The sequence below is a fragment of the Phascolarctos cinereus genome, unplaced genomic scaffold (genome assembly GCF_003287225.1).
Source record: "Phascolarctos cinereus isolate Bilbo 61053 unplaced genomic scaffold, phaCin_HiC Scaffold_5;HRSCAF=322, whole genome shotgun sequence".
NCBI lineage: Eukaryota > Metazoa > Chordata > Mammalia > Diprotodontia > Phascolarctidae > Phascolarctos > Phascolarctos cinereus.
In genome coordinates this window covers 352,356,334-352,375,387 of record NW_027555958.1, presented here as the reverse complement: position 1 = coordinate 352,375,387, position 19,054 = coordinate 352,356,334, and the positions used below count along the sequence as shown (strand labels likewise).

At 43.7% G+C, this 19,054-nt stretch overlaps 1 protein-coding gene across 1 annotated transcript in view; it reads left to right on the top strand.

Moving 5' to 3' along the window:
- Positions 1-11,126, top strand: part of STUM (stum, mechanosensory transduction mediator homolog) — a 107,868-nt gene extending 96,742 nt beyond the window's left edge. The window contains exon 3 of the mRNA XM_020982138.2: positions 1,693-11,126. Within this exon, the coding sequence (XP_020837797.1) occupies positions 1,693-1,727 (35 nt within the window). The 3' untranslated portion in view covers positions 1,728-11,126. The remainder of the gene's footprint in view (positions 1-1,692) is intronic.
- Positions 11,127-19,054: the final 7,928 nt, after the last annotated feature.

The window sequence follows — 19,054 nt, the reverse complement described above, 5'->3', positions numbered from 1 at the left end:
GAATTTATCAGACTCATTCCAGAGAGCAGATTTTGATAAGAGGGAAGGTGGAGAGAATCGGATGCTAGCTGCCTGAGGAATGAGGGAACCAGGGGGCATAAGGAAAAAGCCCCAGAAAGAGGAGGCCGGAGATGAAGAAAAATGAATTCCACCAGCTTCATGATTTCTGCAGGACAATCTTGGAGGGAAGGGAAGCCTTATGAAAGCTCTATTGCCACGGGTACACGAAGCACCTGACTCTGAATTCTTGGGGGACCATCAGTTCATTAGTGAGCATCCTTCCTCCCACAGCTTTTCATGGGGCTTTGAAGGCCATACATTTTTGTGCTTCCTTTTAATACCTGTAGCCCTTAACTCAGAACTGTTGTGAGGCTAAAATGAGTATAGTACATGCCTAGCCTTTTGTAAACTTTAAAGTGCCACATAAATGTCTGTTATTGTTGTTGTTGTAACATGGAGGCAGCTAGGTGGCTCAGTGGATGGAGCTCTGGGTCTGGTGTCAGAAGACTCAAGTTCAAATGTGGCCTCAGGTACTTAGTAGCTGTGTGACCCTAGGCAAGTCATTTAGCCCTCTTTGTCTCAGTTTCCTCATCTGTAAAATGAGCTGGAGAAGGAAATGGCACACCACTCCAGTATCTTTGCCAAGAAAACCCCATGGATGGTATTAGGGTGCTATGGTCCGTGGGGTCATGAAGAGTTGGACATGCCTAAAGAACAAAAACATGGTTTACTCTGGCCCCATTGTCCAGGATCAGTCAGTCAGATTTAAAGACTTAGTCAGTTCTGGATATGCAACCAATGGAAAAAGACTGCTCCCAACCACCTGGTAGGCCAATGTAGACTGTCTGCACATAAGCCAGTTCTCCAGGCGCCCAGAAGCATCTTCCATGTAGATGACACCATCTTAAGTGGTCAAGGCATGCAGTACACCCACATTACACTAATTTTTAAAAATAGATAGTAGGTAATATTTGCATGATATTTCACATTTACAAAATGTTTTATAGATATAAAATAGATATTTACTCATTTGATCCTCTCACTAGCTCTTTGAGATAGGTAAGGAAGGCAAATGTTCTGGTTCCCATTTTATTAGAAACCTAATAACTAACCTTTATAGAGCACTTTTTAAGGTCTGCAAAGCCTTTTATATATATTACTTTATTTGATCCTCACAACAACCCTGGGAGGTAGGGGGTAGGTGCTGCTATTATTCCCATTTTACAGATGAGGAAATGGGAAGCTGAGAGAACTACCTTCCCAGAGTCACAAAATTAAGTGTCCAAGACAGGGTCTTCCTTTTTCCAAGTCCAGAGCTCTACAGATGAAGAAACTGAGACTCAGAGAGAGCAGAGGGGTTGTAGATTTTGTGATGGAAGGGACCTTAGAGCTTATCTAAGCCCATCCCCCTCATTTTACAGCTTAAGGTAGTTTTGTCCAAGGTCACATCAATTTATAAGCCAAAGGGCGGGAGCTCAAAATCAGATCAGCTGATTCCAATTCCAGCCCACCTCTTTCTACAGAACCGGGCTGCCTAGGTCAGGGTTGGGACCATAAGGAATATTTTGTAAGACACTGAGCAGTGGCCTGGTTCTGCCACAGGGTTGAAGACAGGACCCCACACTCCACATCTGTATGAAATAAACAGGGAACAGTAATTTTAACCACATTTTCTCTGCTTCTTCCACACAGGCTACAAGGAGCAGGGCATCCCACAGCAGCTGTGAGTCTCAGAGCCACCAGCAGGGAGTCCAGAAGAGACTGTGTTAAGCATCTTTGGGCCAAAGACCTTGGTGTTTTCTCTTCTGGCTTTTCATGGGTTTGGTGTGGGGTTTATTTTTTTTTTCTTTTGGTGAGGGTTTGGGAGGGATTTTTTTAAAAATTTATTTATTTTGAAAAACACATCTGTTTTTCTCAGCAGGCACTGGGGGCTGCTTCTCTCTTGCTGAATCTTGAGAGAGCTGAAGCCAAAAGGCATTGTAGGAAAGGATGAGGGACTCAGAGGTGAAGAAGGGGGCTCTGAAAGAATACCCCAGAAGGCGCCCTGGGCTTTGGTAAAAGACCTAGGCTCTGTGGAGTTTTGGGGCCAGTAACTAACATTGGGGGTGGGGGGAAAGGGCATTTCCCTTCCCTGTTGATGGTAATGGGGCACCAGAGCTGCAGGGACAGGTCAAGAAACAGACACATACATTGTAAGCCTGAGTTAGGGAGTCTTTATCCTGGCCTCCCAGAGAACCCCAACGTGTACATAGACTCAAAGTCCTTTGATGGTGGGCCTTGGCTTTTATTAGCTGGGAGCACCAGAGCTGGGAAAGGTCTGTGTCTTACTACAGAGTCCCACTAGTAGGTCACCCTCACCGTTGTCAACAGCCAGCCGCAGGTGAGCCTCAGAACATAGTTTAATATTGAAAGAATGGCTGGCAGTGTATTGTTTTTGGAGTTTTGACTCTTCTCAGTCAGACACAACTGAAAAACAACTGAACAGCTCAGAGTCCCCTCTGCCCTTCATTGTACTCTCAGGCCTCCCAGCTGCACTACATAAGTGATATCGGCATAAGAAGTGTACAGAATTGTGATTTCAGCTTTGCCAGGAAGAATATAGTACCTACCTTCCTTTTCCATGGCAGTGAGTTTTAGGCTCCCTCTAGTGTTATCACTGGCACATCCTAATCCAATTAGGCCAGGAGCCCACGACCGGTTCCCCGATGGCCCTTTCCACTCTGTACTTCACACAGAAGCTCACTCACGTTGCAGGACAGAATGTTTGGAGAACCAAGAGTTGCTTCCTCAGTACTTTAGGCTTAAAAAGTTCTACATCCTCAGCCTTAATGGCAGCAAATGAGAAATTAAGGATACCAGTTGGATGTCATTCCATTTGGCCTTTGACCAAGACCCAGACCTTGGGGTAGTATGAAGGGAGAAGGGCATACTGAAGTGGGGGCATTCTAGTCCATCTACCCTGTCCACTAGGCCAATTCCATTCTCACTATGGAAGGTAGAATTTGGGCTTTGCCAGGCCAGGTGTCTTGGCCCCGTTAGATAGAACAATGCAGTGCCATCATCACCATCACTTGGGCCTTCATGCCCTGAATTGTCAGTGTATTTAAATTTTTTTTTTCATTTTTCATTCTCAAAGACAGACCCTGAGATCTCTCTTTTTGTCTACTGGCTGCTTTTCTCACTCTCTTTCCCCTTACTTGGCCCCTTTCCTCTTTCATTCCAGCAAGGAGTTGGCCTGGTGTTGGTAGATTGGTTGGGTTGGGTTGAGCTGAGCTGGAGTGTGGCTTTTGGTAATCCCTGAGGGTTTCCTTCTCACCAAGTCAATCTCTCTAACCTCCTGACTCCAATCTTCAGTCTTGTTTGGATTCAACCACTCCCTGAATTTCTTTGTGCCAAAAAATTCTGCTTCATCCAAGAGGTCGGTCAACAGCCATTAGTTCTATGAAGAGGATTCTCCAAGCTGAAGCTTAGAGTGGGCTGGCTGCTCTCTAGGAAGCTGAATCAAGGAGAAAGGCCTCCCCCGTAATAAGATAAAACAGCTTCAGCTGAGGAAAACAATGGGTTGGTGCCACCCACTACCACCCTCCAGCCCACTCCTCTTCCACCTCAGACTGCATTCAAGGAGGCTGACTGACAGTCTGGGTGGAGAGAGCAACCTCAGATGGGGGCTGGCTGCCCCCACAAGCAAGAGAGGAGGCTGGGAAAACTCTGCTTTCTTGGCCTTGGACTGGGGTAAGGGCTGAGGGGGTGGAGAGGAGATAGCAAATTTTGCAGCCTATTTGGGAAAACTGAGAGCCTAAGCAATCCAGCAAACAAGTAGGGTTTCCTTGAGTGACAGGTATCATCAGGAGCCTGAGTGGGATGGATTAGCACAGGCACTCAGTGAGCCTTAGCGCAATCACCCATTTGGCAGCCCCTGAAGACAGGTCTCTTTTCCCCAAAAGGACTGCTTTTTGAGCCCCTGGAACAGAAAAATTTCCATGTAACTGATGAACAAGCCCAGCACTGATGCAGAAACTATGAGAATGGCTGCTACTTAAATCTGCCAGTACAGCATTATTAGGGGGATGGTACCAAGAGTTACTCACTGCAGTCAGGCCATCATCCTGAGTCATGATCTCCGTTAGACAAACAATTGTGAATATTTATGTCAAAATGGGATCTGAGCAAGCCAGGCAGACTGCTTGCGGACCAGGCCATTAAGAGGTACATTTGCTGATTCAAAATCAGGCTACTTCTAAGAGAATGTACACCTGGTGAGTAACAGTACCCAGCTGCAATGAGCCAGGTTCTGACTGGTGGCCGCAGCAAAGAACATTCAGTTGTCTAGGAATCTGAACAGACATTTTAGATTGGTCCCATCATCAAGTCAGAATCAAGTAGAATATGAGACATGTCTGATGGGGCATCTCCAAGGCTTGGAGCACTTTCCATATGAGATATCGCATAAGTAAATATCAGGCTCAGCAAGGTAGGCATTGAAAGCAAGGTACAATAACTTTTCAGGTCTTATGGGTGCCCTACAGGACACTGGAAAGAGAATATATCAGGGAATAGAGTGGTGGCCTGCGCAATTCCTTATGCTCCCTTTGGTGTAGAATCTTTATCTTATGTTATGAAATAGTATGAGGCTGGCATGTCTGCTTTATGGATGGAGAATTAACTCACCTAGGGTCACATATGGAACTATCAGCAGAACAGAGAACAGCCTGACTTTCTTCTATGTCGTCACGACTGTCTTTGGAATGCTTTTATTAAATACCCATATGCAAGTGATATAATGCTAAATGCTGAATATGTGAGTTACTCAGGTTTGGTCTTGGACTTCAAAGAATTTGCCAATACAAAGCAAATGACTCCCTCTCCAGACTCTGCTACCTCAGGGTCATTAGTATTACAACTCTAGGTCTATGACCCTATAAGGAAGCTTCTCTCACTTCTCAGGAAGGTTGTCCCACCACATGATGATTCATGATTTTTCAGTCCAACTCAACACTGAGTGATCATTATGACTGTTTCTGTATTTTATGTAGACAAATATTGTATCCCACACCCAAGTCCTATCTAGGCTGCCAGAGGCAGCTCATGTCTTGGGAAAGCTAGATGTCAGCCACACATAAAGGGGTCAAGAAAGATGTAATGAAAATGGTTCCTTTCCTGCTGATGCCCCTAACCAACACACACCACAGAAGTGCAGAGAAGAAATGGGAGGAGAGAGGATAAGAGAGAAGAAGAAAATAATGAGAGCTCAGATTTCTGTAGGACTTTAAAGATGAGGAGTGGGAGAAGATGTTCTGGAGTGATTCTTATGCAATCAGAAGGAGAAAATGGAATGAAATCTCTCCCAATAAGAACCCGAGTGAGATTCAACTCATTTCTCTTCCACATCAAGGACTAACCGCCTGTGACCATCACTCAGGAATCCTGTGCCAACACTTCAGTTCTTCAGTACAAAAGATAGAAAATAACTTTTTCCTTTCTTCTATTAAACAAGTCCTTAAAGATGAATTCTTGTCCTTTATCTGGATGTGGAAAATATTGGCCTGAAATTGGAGATGGATGGCAGCCAGTCATCTGCCTTCTTACCCTCTGCTTCCCAAACTCAACATGACAGAGTCACAGAGAGGATGAGTTCATTGATAACTTTTAATGCACTCTGCAGGTGAAAACCCCCATGAAGTTTGAGAATAACAATTTGGAAGAAAAGGAGCAGCAGGGAGAATGCATCCTGAAAGGAGACAGACTTATCCCCTCCACCCCCACCCCAATATCTACACAATTAACATTTCTGCCAGGAGGAAACAAAGGATGGAAGACACCAAAGCTTCCAGCCTCGCTAGAGCCTCGATACTCCTGGAGATGAAAATATTTGTTACTGTGTTTGATAATAGGGTGCAGAGCAAGGATGATAAAAGGAAGCATCCCATGCAGAGGATCCAGCAAGAAGTTCTTCAAACTCCTGAGATTTTCCCGGGAGGGAAAAGATTGCTAGAATAAAACTGGCTTCTCTGGGAGATGGCTCAACCTTCAATGTATGCCTGCATAGATATATAGATATCTACATGTGGATATCTACATGTCTGTATATGTAGGTCTCTATATAGATAACTATATATTACATATGATATATAGATAATGAGCTACATAGATAACTAGATCTAGATATATTTAAAACTATCAGTATATACATAGGTACATCTCTCTCTTCATTGAGTACTTTTCCTTCAATAGTTATCTCTTTGTCTCTGGGACTTCCTGTCCAGTCAGGGTAGGTTTTGGAGGCTTCACTCTGATTCTCTGCTCTCAAGACATAAAGCTCTCCATCTTTGCAGTCCCCTTCCCTTCTTCTGGGGTAACTGGCATTTGGCAAGATGGAATTGTCACGGTGGTGAATGAGGGGCTCCAGTGCGCACCACCATGTTTTACTACCATTAGCTCTTTTTGTTGTATTATTGCTGTGAGCAAAGAAAGCCTCTTTGTATCACAAGCTACAGGATGTATAATTTAAATTCCAATTCCTGAGTTGGTGTGGGGGCTTTGTTTACTGTTATTATTGTTATTCCTGTGCTCAATGTTCAGTTAAAGTGCTTCTGCCATAGCTAAGGCACCATTTAAACCCTGAGGGTAGTGGGAGCTGGTGGAAAACTCAAAAAGAGGTTCCCTTGTGTGCTATCTAGGTAGAGTCTATTCTTGGTTACTGGCTGTTTGAGGTGGCTGATGGACTCCTCAGGTAGAACCCAAAGATCAGAGAGGCCTAGGCTAGAAACTGATCATGTATCTACTCCCCTCCCTCCTCACCACCAACCCCAAGGGATTAATCCTATCTTGACAGCTCTTATTTATAGTGTCCAGTAAGACACAATCCACCAGGCTCCAGCTTCGTACAACTGAAATAAAACAGTATCATTTCTCTTTCCTCTCCTGAGTTGGTCCCCGGAATTAGAAAGTACTTGTCCTAAGGAGAAACCTAACTCAGTGCACCAGGGACTCTCTAAATGGATGAATCAGACACAAGATGAAGACTCCATCTAGGACCCTGTGAACTGCCTGCTCAGGCTGAAAATCTGCAAATGGCTCTTCTTGTTACCCTCCCCTGGGGTCCACAGGTACTCAGCACATGCTCTAGAATAGACTGACTTGATTAAGAAATGAAGTCAGGGCTATTACCAACCCAAACAGACATTCTGACCCAAATAGAAGTTTCTTCTCTGCTCAACCCTACCCACTTAGCTACATTTTATGTATGCCATGAGTATTTCTGAGGCACCATTAGTACCAAATTCTGGCATTTAGGCCTCTCTGCCCACAGGCTGTTTTAAGATTATTCTTAGAGCCAAGTCCTTGGAATACCAAGTTATTCAGCTTGTGTCTTTCCCTTAAGAGTCTCAGAGTTTACTGGAGGACAACTTAAAAGAATAACACAGGGGTAAACACCACAGACAAATTTATTGATCCAACCCAAAGTGGAAGAAACTCACAACCAGAGAAAATTCCACTTGCTTAAAAGGGAAATTCCTAATGGATGCCACCTGATAGGATGCAGAGTAATGCCATAAATGTGGATTGTTTGGCATTCAACAGATACTTAATGAATATGTTTGTTGGAGTGGAATTGGGAGATCTGACTTCCAATACTGGCTCTGCTTCTACTGTGTAAGTCACTTCCTTTAATGTGCCATCTCTAAAATGGGGACAATGATACTTGCTTCCCTGAAAGCTCCATCTGGTACTATTCACCCATGCTGAAAGGGGCTGGAAGAGCAACTGCTTCTCCACCGCTGTCAGAGTCAGGGACCAAAGCCATTTTCTTAGCCTCATTCCAACTCTTTTGCCCTGGACCCAAGTTTCTCTTGAAGATGTTGTAGGTAATACTGAGGGGATGGTCACTGGGATTAGCTTGATTTCTAAAGGAGAACAGAAATGTTAGTCTGCCCAGCCCTTCCTTCTCCCCCATTTTCTACCTGAGACTCCTTGAATTGGTGACATTAGACTTTGTTCTTAGATGGAGACACCTATTTGCCTATTTTTGCCTTTGGTGGCCTAGGAGCCCAGGCCAGGCCAGCCCAGCTTGGCCTAGCTGAAGCAGTCACCCCAATAACTGAAGCCAAACAAAACAGTGGAAAGGGCACTCCCTGGCACTAGAGTCTGAGGACCTGGATTCACATCTCACTTCTTTTCTTTAATACCAGGTTTTTACCTTAGGCAATGTATGTCTCTTTGGGTCTCAGTTTTCTCATCTCCAAAATGAAAAGGTTGGGCTAGTTTGCCTTCCAGCAAATAAACTTCTAATAGAACCCTCCCACAGTGGCTCATCTCCAACTCTGGCCAGTTTTTAAAGCTGAATGGTCCCAGACCCCTCGTATTGGGGGTGTGGTGACAGTATTGATGACATAGGATGGGACAGACACTCTTCTGGGCTCCACTCTTCTTTCTTGCATGGACTGCTCATGCTATGGGTTTTGCCCTGAATTAGGGTATACATAGTCTTCCCCTCTCCTGGGGTAGAAAAGATGGATAGATCTCTCCTCCCCACCTGTCCAGGGTTGCTGAAAAGCCAGCTGCCCAGGTACCTTGCTACTGTTCCTTCTTTACATACCCTTTACCTACTTCCTTGTGACCTCTCCTTTCTCACCCAAACAGGTGTTTTTTGTTGTTCAGTCATGTCTGACTCTTCATGAACCCCATTTGGGGTTTTCCTGGCAAAGATACTGGAGGGGTTTGCTATTTCCTTCTCTAGTTCATTTTACAGATGAGGAAAGTGACTTGCCCAGGGTCCCACAGCTAACAAGTGTCTGTGGCCAGATTTGAACTCAGGACGATGAGTCTTCTTGACTTCAGGCCCAACGTTCCATCCACTTGTGCCACCTAGCTGCCCAAACAAGTATAAAAATTGCCCCGCTGTGTTACAGGGAGAGGAACAGGGAAGCTGGGGCTACTTCTGGCCTTGGGAATTGTTTGTTTTGTGATGAACAAAGGAGAATGGAATTGAAACTCAGTACCATGGCCTGCAACCTGCTCCAAGAAGAGGCCCCTCTCCCACCATTTGCAGCATGCTAGGTCTCTGTCCAGGACGGTATCACCTCCAGTACCTTTCCAGTTGTTGTGGTTCCATGCTGTCCTTCCTTTCTCTTATAGCTACAGAGTCTGTGGGTCCTTCCTTCAGTTTCCTTGTGTTCTCAGTATACTTGACCCCCTTTAGGTCCCCACTGCTCGCCTTGCCCAGGCTCTTCCTTCTCTAGGACTCCTCAGTGGGTGGATAGGCATTGACCCAAGAGATCCACTTTTGAGGATGGTACTCTCAACAGTGGAGGGCTGAGAAGTAGATGGATTCTTTTTTTTTCTACTGCCACAGCAATCATCTCTCTCTTCCTGCTATCCATCAAGCTAAATAGTACAAGAGGCAAGAATGCCCATCCTCACTAGCCCTGCAGTGGCCTAGGAGCAGAGAGGGGAGGAGAGGAGGAGAAATGGATTCTGTTCCATTGCCTCTCAGCTGGTTACAACCTACCACACCTCTGTGAGCCCCGATATTGTCTTCAGGGCAGTCTTCCTTCTAAGATCGCCAGAGGACAGGGGCTCTCAATCTTTTTTGTAAAATGAACCCCTTGGGCGGTCTGGTCAGGATTATGGACTTGTTCTCAGAATAATGTTTTTAAATAATAAAATAAGATACACAGAATTAAAAAGGAAGCCAATTATACTGTTATCAAATATTTTTCTAAACACAAATTCACATACTTGAGATTAAGAACCCCTGCCCTAGGTAGATGGCAGTTACCATCAATCTCAGACTCTTTTCATATGCAGAAATCCTACACTTAGTCAACAAGAATTTATTAAGTGCTTACCATGGGCTTACAATGTCGTACCCAGTGCCAAAATATTGTTTGTTGTTGTTGTTGTTATTTTAATTCACAGAGGTGTGTGGGTGAGGAGAGGAGCGAAAAAAGAGCAACACAAAAGATGTTATATGCATCATATCGTATTTAAATGGATAAATGTTTTTGTTGTGACTTATAATGTTTCAGTACTGTGGTCGATTTCATTTTGTGATTTTCTGTTCCCCACTCCCACTTTTTTCTACTGGACCAATTGCTGCGTATTTATGTTGTCCTCAGATGAGACTTGTTCTTTGACCCATTGGGACTTCCTTATCTCTACTGCCTGTCTCCAATGGGAATTCCCCAACATACACATCCTTCTCCCCCTTTCCCCTCCCCCCCACAGCTTTCCCAGAAGTATTGGCTGGATTTGAACCAGAGCCAACTAGTGGATGCCAACGGCAATGCCCTGACCTGAGTTCAAGGGAAAGACAAAGACACCTGTGTCTTGGCTCAGGGTGCCTTGGAGAAATTTCCCTCTCCTCAGTTCCAAGTCTTGCTAACTATAGGAGCCAGACTCCTAGATTAAAATTCACTTTGCTTTTACCTCCACATGGTAAAGGGGTTAAGTACCGTATTTGGAGTTAGGACGAGAGTCTGGCATCTGCCTCTGTCACTTGCTAGCTGTGTGACTTTAGACAAGTCAATTAACTTCTCTGGGCCTCAGCTCCTCGTCTGTTGGATGAAGAAGTTGCATGGAATGACCTCTCTGGTCTTCTTCCATCTCTAAACTTAGGATCCTATAATCCTTGATCACCTCGTGCACCCATAAGCCTGTGTGCCAGACTTTACCCCAGTGCCCAAGTGCAGTCTATTTGGTGGTACCACCAGGAACCAGAAGGAAAGCCCTCAGGAAAACTCATCTTCTGGACCAGCTGCTGTGCAGGGCTCTTCACAGGTCCTTCTAGACCTATCATGATCAGACCCTCTCCTCCTGGCAGCTTCCCATTTTCTGAAGGAGTCAATACGCTTTAGGTTTCTGATTCAAACAGCAATTTCAGTAACTTACTGGGAAATACTTTGCAGTACAGACCCCAAATATCTTGCATATATCTCCATGTATATATAAATAAATACACCCATATATGTATACGTATATATATATAAACATTATATATGTATATACATATAAAGCATGACATTTCTTTGTGCAATTCAAGTTTTTTAAGGCCTGGAAGACACGGCTTTTGGAAACCTTTTCTTCCTTCCCCTCTTTTCTATGTAATAAACATTCATGTGACCTTTCTGGAAGCGTCTTAAATTTCTATGTCTTACGTGTCTGAAATTTCACAGGTCTCTTATAGGTCCTAAATGTCACTCCTTCCTTTCTCCCTTTCCCTAGCATTGGCTGTTGGTGTCCTCTCTATTTGCCCTCAGGGAACAGCTGATCACCGTGAAGGGTGGTAGCTTAGGAGCACCACCTCATGCTCCAGTTCATCCTGCCAGGATGGCTTTTTCCTCCTTTGGACCCTTTCTGAATCCTCTTTTGCCTGGTAGGCTTGTTTAAGTCATTCTGCAAGCTCCCAGGCCTTTAGGAGGCAGCTAGGCTGGAGAGGTAGAGGACTGGGTCTGGAGTCAGGCAGCTCAAATCAGATACTAGCAGGAGTCACCTAGATAGCAATGGGCAAGATGGCTTGACTCAATCAGTGAGCAAGCATTTATTAAGCAACAAGGGACTGAAGACACAGAGACAAAATAAAATAGTCCCTTAAGGATTCCACAGTCTGTTGAGAAAGATCTTATACACACACACACGCATATACATCCATATATGCAGGCACACATATATAAATAAATATATACACATGTATATACATATATATAAAATACACTCACACATGTACGTCCTCATATGTGTGTATACACACATACATGTACATGGGCAGCTAGGTGTTCCTGGAGTCAGGAAGACTCAACTTCCTGAGTTCAAATCTGGCCTCAGGCACTTACTAGCTGTGTGATCCTGGGCAGCAAAAGAACCCTGTTTACTTCAGTTTCCTCATCTGTCAAATGAGCTGGACAAGGAAATGGCAAACCACTCTAGTATCTTTGACAAGAAAAACCCAAATGGCGTCATGAAGAGTGGGACATGATTAAAACAACTGAACAACATATACGCACATACATATGTGGATATATACCATAGACTGCATATATATAATATACATATATATACACACCTACACAATATACACATATTAATATGTACACCATGATACACATAGGTATGCACACATCACACACGCACACATGCATGTATGTACACATGTGAAGGTATATGAGTACATATGTGTACTGCAGTATACACACAGAGTGCATAGACATGTACATGTATGTATGTACATGTATATGTGTGTATAGGCACAAAAATATATACATATTAAACATAGTGATTGATTACATTGTTCTTCCAATACCACTCAGAGTGTTTCATATTGTATAAGGAATTGTACCATGTGGGCCCTTGTTTTCTAGAACTCTACTAACTCATTTGCAAATAGACTGGCACAAATGGAAAGAAAGAAGGGGACAAGCATTTATTAAACACCTGCCATGTGGGAGGCATTACACTAAGCACTTTATGAGTATTATTTTATTGAATCCCCACAACGTTGGAAGGGAGGTGCTATTATTATCCCCATTTAACAGTTGAGGAAGCCGAGGTAGACAAAGGCTATGTGACTTGCCCAGAGTCACATACCTACTAAGTGTCTGAGGGAAGATTTGAACTCAAGCCTTCCTGACTCCAGGCCCAGCATTCTATCCACTGCCCAACTAGCTGCCTCTGAATCAATATTGCACTTCTAGCCTTGGTTTGAGCTCCAGAAGGAAGGAATAAAGGAAACAAGCATGTATTATCTACTATGTGCCAGGCACTGTGCTAAAGGCTGTACAAATGTGACCATTTAATCCTCACAATTCTGCAAGGTAGGTGCTATTATTATTCCCATTTTACAGTTGGGGAAACTAAGGCAGGCAGCAGTTGTATGACTTGCCCAGAGTCACACATCTGGTAAGTGTCTGAGGCAGGATTCTAACTCAGGCCTTCTTGACTTCAAGCCCAGCATTCTATCCACCATACCAACCAGCTGCCTCTAAGTTAATATTGACCTAGTCAAGATATGAGCTCCAGAAGAAAAGGAGTCATGTTTGGAGCCTGAATCCCTGTCACTGTCCACTCTTCCCCCATCCCCATCCTCCCTATTCTGCTCCACCCGCACCTTAACAAAATGAATGTAATAGCGCTTTCTGTCATCTCTGCTCTCAGAAGGAAGAGGGACAATTCCTGGCTAAGGGAACTTTTCTCAAAAGGCAGACACTGGGGCATTGAAAACACCAGGAAACATCCTCCTCCCAACACTCTTTTGCTGTTTGAGTCAGATTGTTTGCTGGATGGAGCCAGACATTGGTGACTATTTAGCTAAGCAGCTGAGCCAAGCCTGCAAGAGGGAGGGCATATGGCATCGTCAAGGAAGGGCCCCATACAATGCTTGGCTGGTAGTAGTGGGGCATCAGATTTAGGCTGCAGTAGCTGAGAAGGTCATGGTTAGTCTTGGGAAGCCCTTTGCTGAAATTAAAAGAAAGTTTGAGGGTCACATGGGGAGGGAAGGAAAGAAGAAAGAAAAATATGAAAATGGAATTTGTCAAATGGAATCATAGCATGTCAGAGCTGGAAAGGAGCTTAGAAGACATTGTCCAATCCCTACCTGAAATGGGAATCCTTTCTCCAACCCAGAGAGTGCCAGATAAGGAAATCAGCTGGCCTCTGGGACAGAGAGGGGCCAGATGGTCTTATGTCACTTTCGCTTAAGTTGTCAGATGTCAAGCATTTATTAAACACCTACTACATGCTAAAGGTACTAGGGACTAGGGGTACAAATATAAAAGTAAAACAGCCCCTGCCTTCAGGGGAAGAAGGAGGGGAAAGGACACAGTCAAATCACTTTTTACCAGCTCACACATTACTAAATAACAATATGGCAGAGTTTCACAAAGGAGAGAGAGAGATGGTATCAGACTCAGAAAGACATGGGTTCAAGTCCCATATTTGACATCAACTGGCTGTGTGACCCAGGGCATATTACTTTACTTTCTAATGTTCCAAGGAAACACTAAAGGCAGCAAGGTGATGTAGCAGATAGAGCACTTGGACCTAAGTTCAAATCCAACCTCAGACGCTTACTAGCTGTGTGTCATTGGGCAAGTCATTTAATCTCTGTTTTCCCCATCTATAAAATGGGGATAACATGCCTACCTCACAGGACTGTTTTGAACCTCAAATGAGAAAATATTTGTAAAGTGCTGTACCCAGCACATAGTAGATGCTAAATAAAATGTTTATTCCCTTCCTTTCCACTCTGCTAGTCTGCATTGGGAGCTCCATAAACTGATGAAATCCTAAGTCCAATAAAAACTCACTCTCTCTCTCTCTCTCTCTCTCTCTCTCTCTCTCTCTCTCTCTCTCTCTCTCACTCACACACACACACAGAGTTGTATAGCTAGTTTAAGGTTTATTTAGTCCTTTCCTCAGGGACCACAGACAGCCCTGTGAGGTAGGAAGATGATAACAATTTATGGCTACATTGTGCTTGGAGATTTACAAAGCACTACATGTTTGTGTTACATGTTGATATGATAGATACTTATGTATAATATGTATGTAACCTTCAGTCACATCTAGGAGGTAGATTTATACCAGAGTGATTCTGCACTTAGCAGGGTAGGTATGAAATGGTTGGGGCATATGGCCCTGGTTAGAAAAAAACTCAAATAATGGCCTGGAGACTAGCGGAGGAGAAAGGAATGGAAGCAGCATTTTATTTAGCACCTACTATGTGCTGGGCAAATGTATCCTTTAACAGAATAAATTTAAGAAAACACAAATGGAAATTAAGGCAGGGGCAGGGTAGGGCTGGACCACTGTTCCTCTCATCAGCCTTATTTCTCTCTGTTACACCTGGGAGAGGGAGCATCCAAGACACTACACAGTCACAGGCAAAGAAACACTAGAGCTGGCGAGCTGGCGAAGTAGATAGAGCACTGGGCTTGGAATCAGGAAGATTCCTCTTCCCGAGTTCAAATCCAGCCTCAGACACTTACTAGCTGTGTGAACCTGGGCAAGTCACTTAACCCTGTTTGCCTCAGTTTTCTCATCTGTAATGAGCTGGAGAAGGAAATGGCAAATTACTCCAGTATTTTTGCCAAGAAAACCCCAAATGGGGTCACTGAGTCTGGTAAGACTGAAAATGACTGAACAACAACAACACATGGTCCTCCTAGCTTGTCCATGCAGACAGAGGTCATCTCTCACGGTCTCACATAAGGACAATGCAGCTGAGGCAGGTACCAGCTGCCCTGGGACAACCCCCACCACCATCTACCTGCCACTTCTGCCTTCTCTCCTTGTTCTCCAGAAGAGTCCCAAACTACTGCCGTCCCTGTGCATGGAAAAAAAAAACCAACCCTCCATTAACCCTCTTTCTATTCGAGGGCTGATCTTGAGTTAGCTTAGTTTCTCTTCTTCCCAAACTGGTAAGAAATACAAATCTCAACGGGTTTTTGTGGCTGACAAGCCCTTTTCTAAGGGTTGTTACATTCATATATACACACAAAGGGTGTCCTGAAGGTCTTAGTGTGGTCATAAGATTCAATAAGCTTAATACTGTATATATGTAAATATGTGTATATATACATATATATAAAATAATTTGTATATATTTCCATATATAATATAACAATAGTATGTGGGTATGTGTGTGTATATGCATCGCCTCGCAACACTTTATGAAATAAATAGGACAATTTTGCAGACGAGGAAACTGAAGCTTGTAAAGCTTATACAATTTGATCAACGCTACACGGTTATAACTAGCACAACTAGAATTTGGAACCAGATTTACGTTTTCACTCACTCAATGAGCATTTAGTAAGTGCTCACTTACTATGTGCCACATACTTAGAATATGAAGAAAAAGCGAGAATAGTCTCTGCCCTCAGGGAGCTTACATTTTATTGGGGAAAGTACACATAGATAAATTGGTATGGAAGGTAGTCTTAGAGGAGGAGGCACTCAAAACCCAGTGTGCCTTCCACCACACCATACCACTTGATCTATTGCTTTATACAAATGTTTTCCATCAAAGGTCACTGTGGCTGGCTCTGAGCATGACTTTCTGTTGAAGTCTCTACTCTTCCTTCTCTGTCTTCAGTGGGTGGAAAAAAACCCAGATCTCCCACTGCTAAAGGAACTGTGGGCTTAGAGCTAAGACGACTGGCTCCCAAGGATGGTCCTAGCTCTACAAGGCTTCTTTTCTCTACAAAGCTAAGAAACGAGAATAAACAAACAAGACTTTAAAATACCAAATGCAATAAAGTCATAAAATAAATTCATATAATTCAAATCAATAAATTCATAAAATGCTCTGAGCCCCCAGGTTATCTGTTGATAACCAAGATGAAAGGGTGATCTCTCAACTGGTTAAATTTAGTTCAACCGATTATCCACAAGTTTCCCTTCTCTTCCTTACACTCTCTAGAGCAGGAGTTTTAATCCTTTTGTATGTCATAGATCCCCTTGGTAATCTGATGAAGCCTACAAATTCCCCTCTTAGAATAATGTTTTTAAGTACATAAAATAAAATATATAGGAATACAAAGGAAACCAAAAGTTAGTGAAAAAAAGGTGTGATTTTATTTTCCCCATCCATGGATGTCTTGAAATGTGTTACCAGACTCCTTTGGGGGTCCGTGGAGACCAGATTAAGAGCCCCTACGTGCAAAAACACAAACTCAAATGCTGTTAAAATTAACATTATCTTTACCTAGCAAGGCATTTAAAATGTAAATAAGCAGCAAGTAAAACTTTTAAATAGCAATAGCATCTTTAATGATGAAGCCTGCCACGCTTTACAAGCTGCAATTTAAAAGAGAGAGAGAGAGAGAGAGAGAGAGAGAGAGAGAGAGAGAGAAAGGGAGAGAGAGAGAGAGAGAGAGAGAGAGAGAAAGGGAGAGAGAGAGAGAGAGAGAGAGGGAGAGAGAGAGAGACAGAGAGAGAGAGAGAGAGAGAGAGAAAGGGAGAGAGAGAGAGAGAGAGAGAGAGAGAGAGAGGGAGAGAGAGAGAGAGAGAGAGAGAGAGAGAGAGAGAGAGAGAGAGAGAGAGAGAGAGGGAGAGAGAGAGAGAGACAGAGAGAGAAATAGATTCACCAAGGCAAGAAAGTCTTTGTTGGATTTGCTTAATAAGCCAAATTGCAAAGCCAGCAAAAAGAAAAATCTCCAAAAGCTAAAAGATCAGTGTACTAGGGAGAGTCCTTCACCTCCCTGGCTGTGGCTGCCTTTCTCAGCACACGCGCGCACACACACACACACACACACACACACACACACACACTCTCTCTCTCTCTCTCTCTCTCTCTCTCTCTCTCTCTCTCTCTCTCTCTCTCTCTCTCTCCAATTCTCCTCCTCTGTTCCCCTCCAGAGACATTTATTTATAAAACTCCCACAATACTGTCAAAGTCTGCCCTCCAGTGCTGATCCTTCAAAATGAGTCCTCTCTTCCCACATTGGGAATACAACTCCCAAGGGTCAGGGAGTAGGTAACCAACAATCCTTTTGGCTGCTACCAAGGATGGGTGATGAGTTCCCTCTAACGATCAACAGGATCACTTTGGGGGTACTTTGTTGCTCTGAATATCTCCTACCATAGGCAGGATCAAGATTTTCTGGCTCTCAAAATAAGCCAGGGCCTGGTCTAAAACCTAGTATGTCAATGAAATAATAATAACAATAACAAACATTTATATAGAGTTTACTGTGTGCCGGGTACTGTGTTAAGTCCTTTAGAATTATTATATCATTTAATTCTGACAATGATGCTGAAGCAAATGCTATTATTACCCCCATTTTACAGATGAGGAAACGGAGGCAAAGAAAGATCAAACGACTTATTCAGGATTGTATAACTAGTAAGTGTCTAAGATTGGATTTGGACTCAGGGCCCCCAGACTCCAGGTCCAGTGCTCAATCCACTGTGCCACATAGCTGTCCCATATGAATAAATGAATGAATGAAAAAGCATTTATTAAACATTTACCATATGTCAAGAAAAGCAAAATTTTTTCCTGTCCTCAAAGTCTTACATTCTAATAGGGTGAGACAATGTACATTGGCCTGGGAAGGGTACTTTGATTCAGAAAGTTATTGCAGAGAGCATGAGTGCTAAGTTCCCTTAGAAAATAGGAACCCAAACACAATTTTGAAGAAGAGCAGGAGGATTGTCAGAAGTCAGGCCCCTCACCAGCCTGCCTCTTTCCCCAGAAGTTACTCCTCTGTCTCCTCAAACAAAAAGTGGTAATATCATCACAGACTAGATTACAGGGGTGGGGAGCCTGCAGCCTCAAGACCACATGTGGCCTTCTAGGTCTTCAGGTGGGGCCTTTTGACTGAGTCCAAGTTTTATAGAACAAATCCTTTTATCAAGGTGATTTGTTCTATGAAGTTTGGATTCAGTCAAAGAGCCACACTTGAGGACCTAGAGGGCCACATGTGGCCTTGAGGCTGCAGGTCCCCCACCCCTGTCCTAGAGTTCCAGTGTCATAACAGAAGCATATATATCTCTCCTATTATCATTTCTTGGATCTGAATCATTGGTGTAATGGGGAGCTCATGAGAAGAACTTATGATCAATCTGAGTACTCCTCTCCCCCCATTTGCTGGATGGTATTTCAGGGCATGGACCTTTGTTAAGGGTACTCATCTCCCATGGGGCTGGATGTGTGCCATGGTCCTCTTATAGGGTTCACTCAATCCCTGTGGTCACTGGAAACAAATCAAGAGCTCAAAGTGTCCTCCCAGAAAGACACAACCCTCAGCCTCCCTCCTAATCAAAGCAGCCCCAGATAGAGATAGCCTCACCTCCCACCTCTACTCAGGCTCCCATTCCCAAGGATGAGGATGAAAATCCTATCCTTTGAAACGGCCAGGCTCTCATTGAAATAATCCACCACAGGAAGGTTCCTTGCCTGGACTTAATACATGACCCCAGAAGTCAGCTGAACAACAGGTAGACATCCCCATCAGTCTGAGAGCAGATGTCTCCCTTCCCTTTCCTCCACCCCAGCTTCTTTTTTCCCCAGACTGAGGAAGTAAATTGGCACATAACTCCATTTACAATCCTG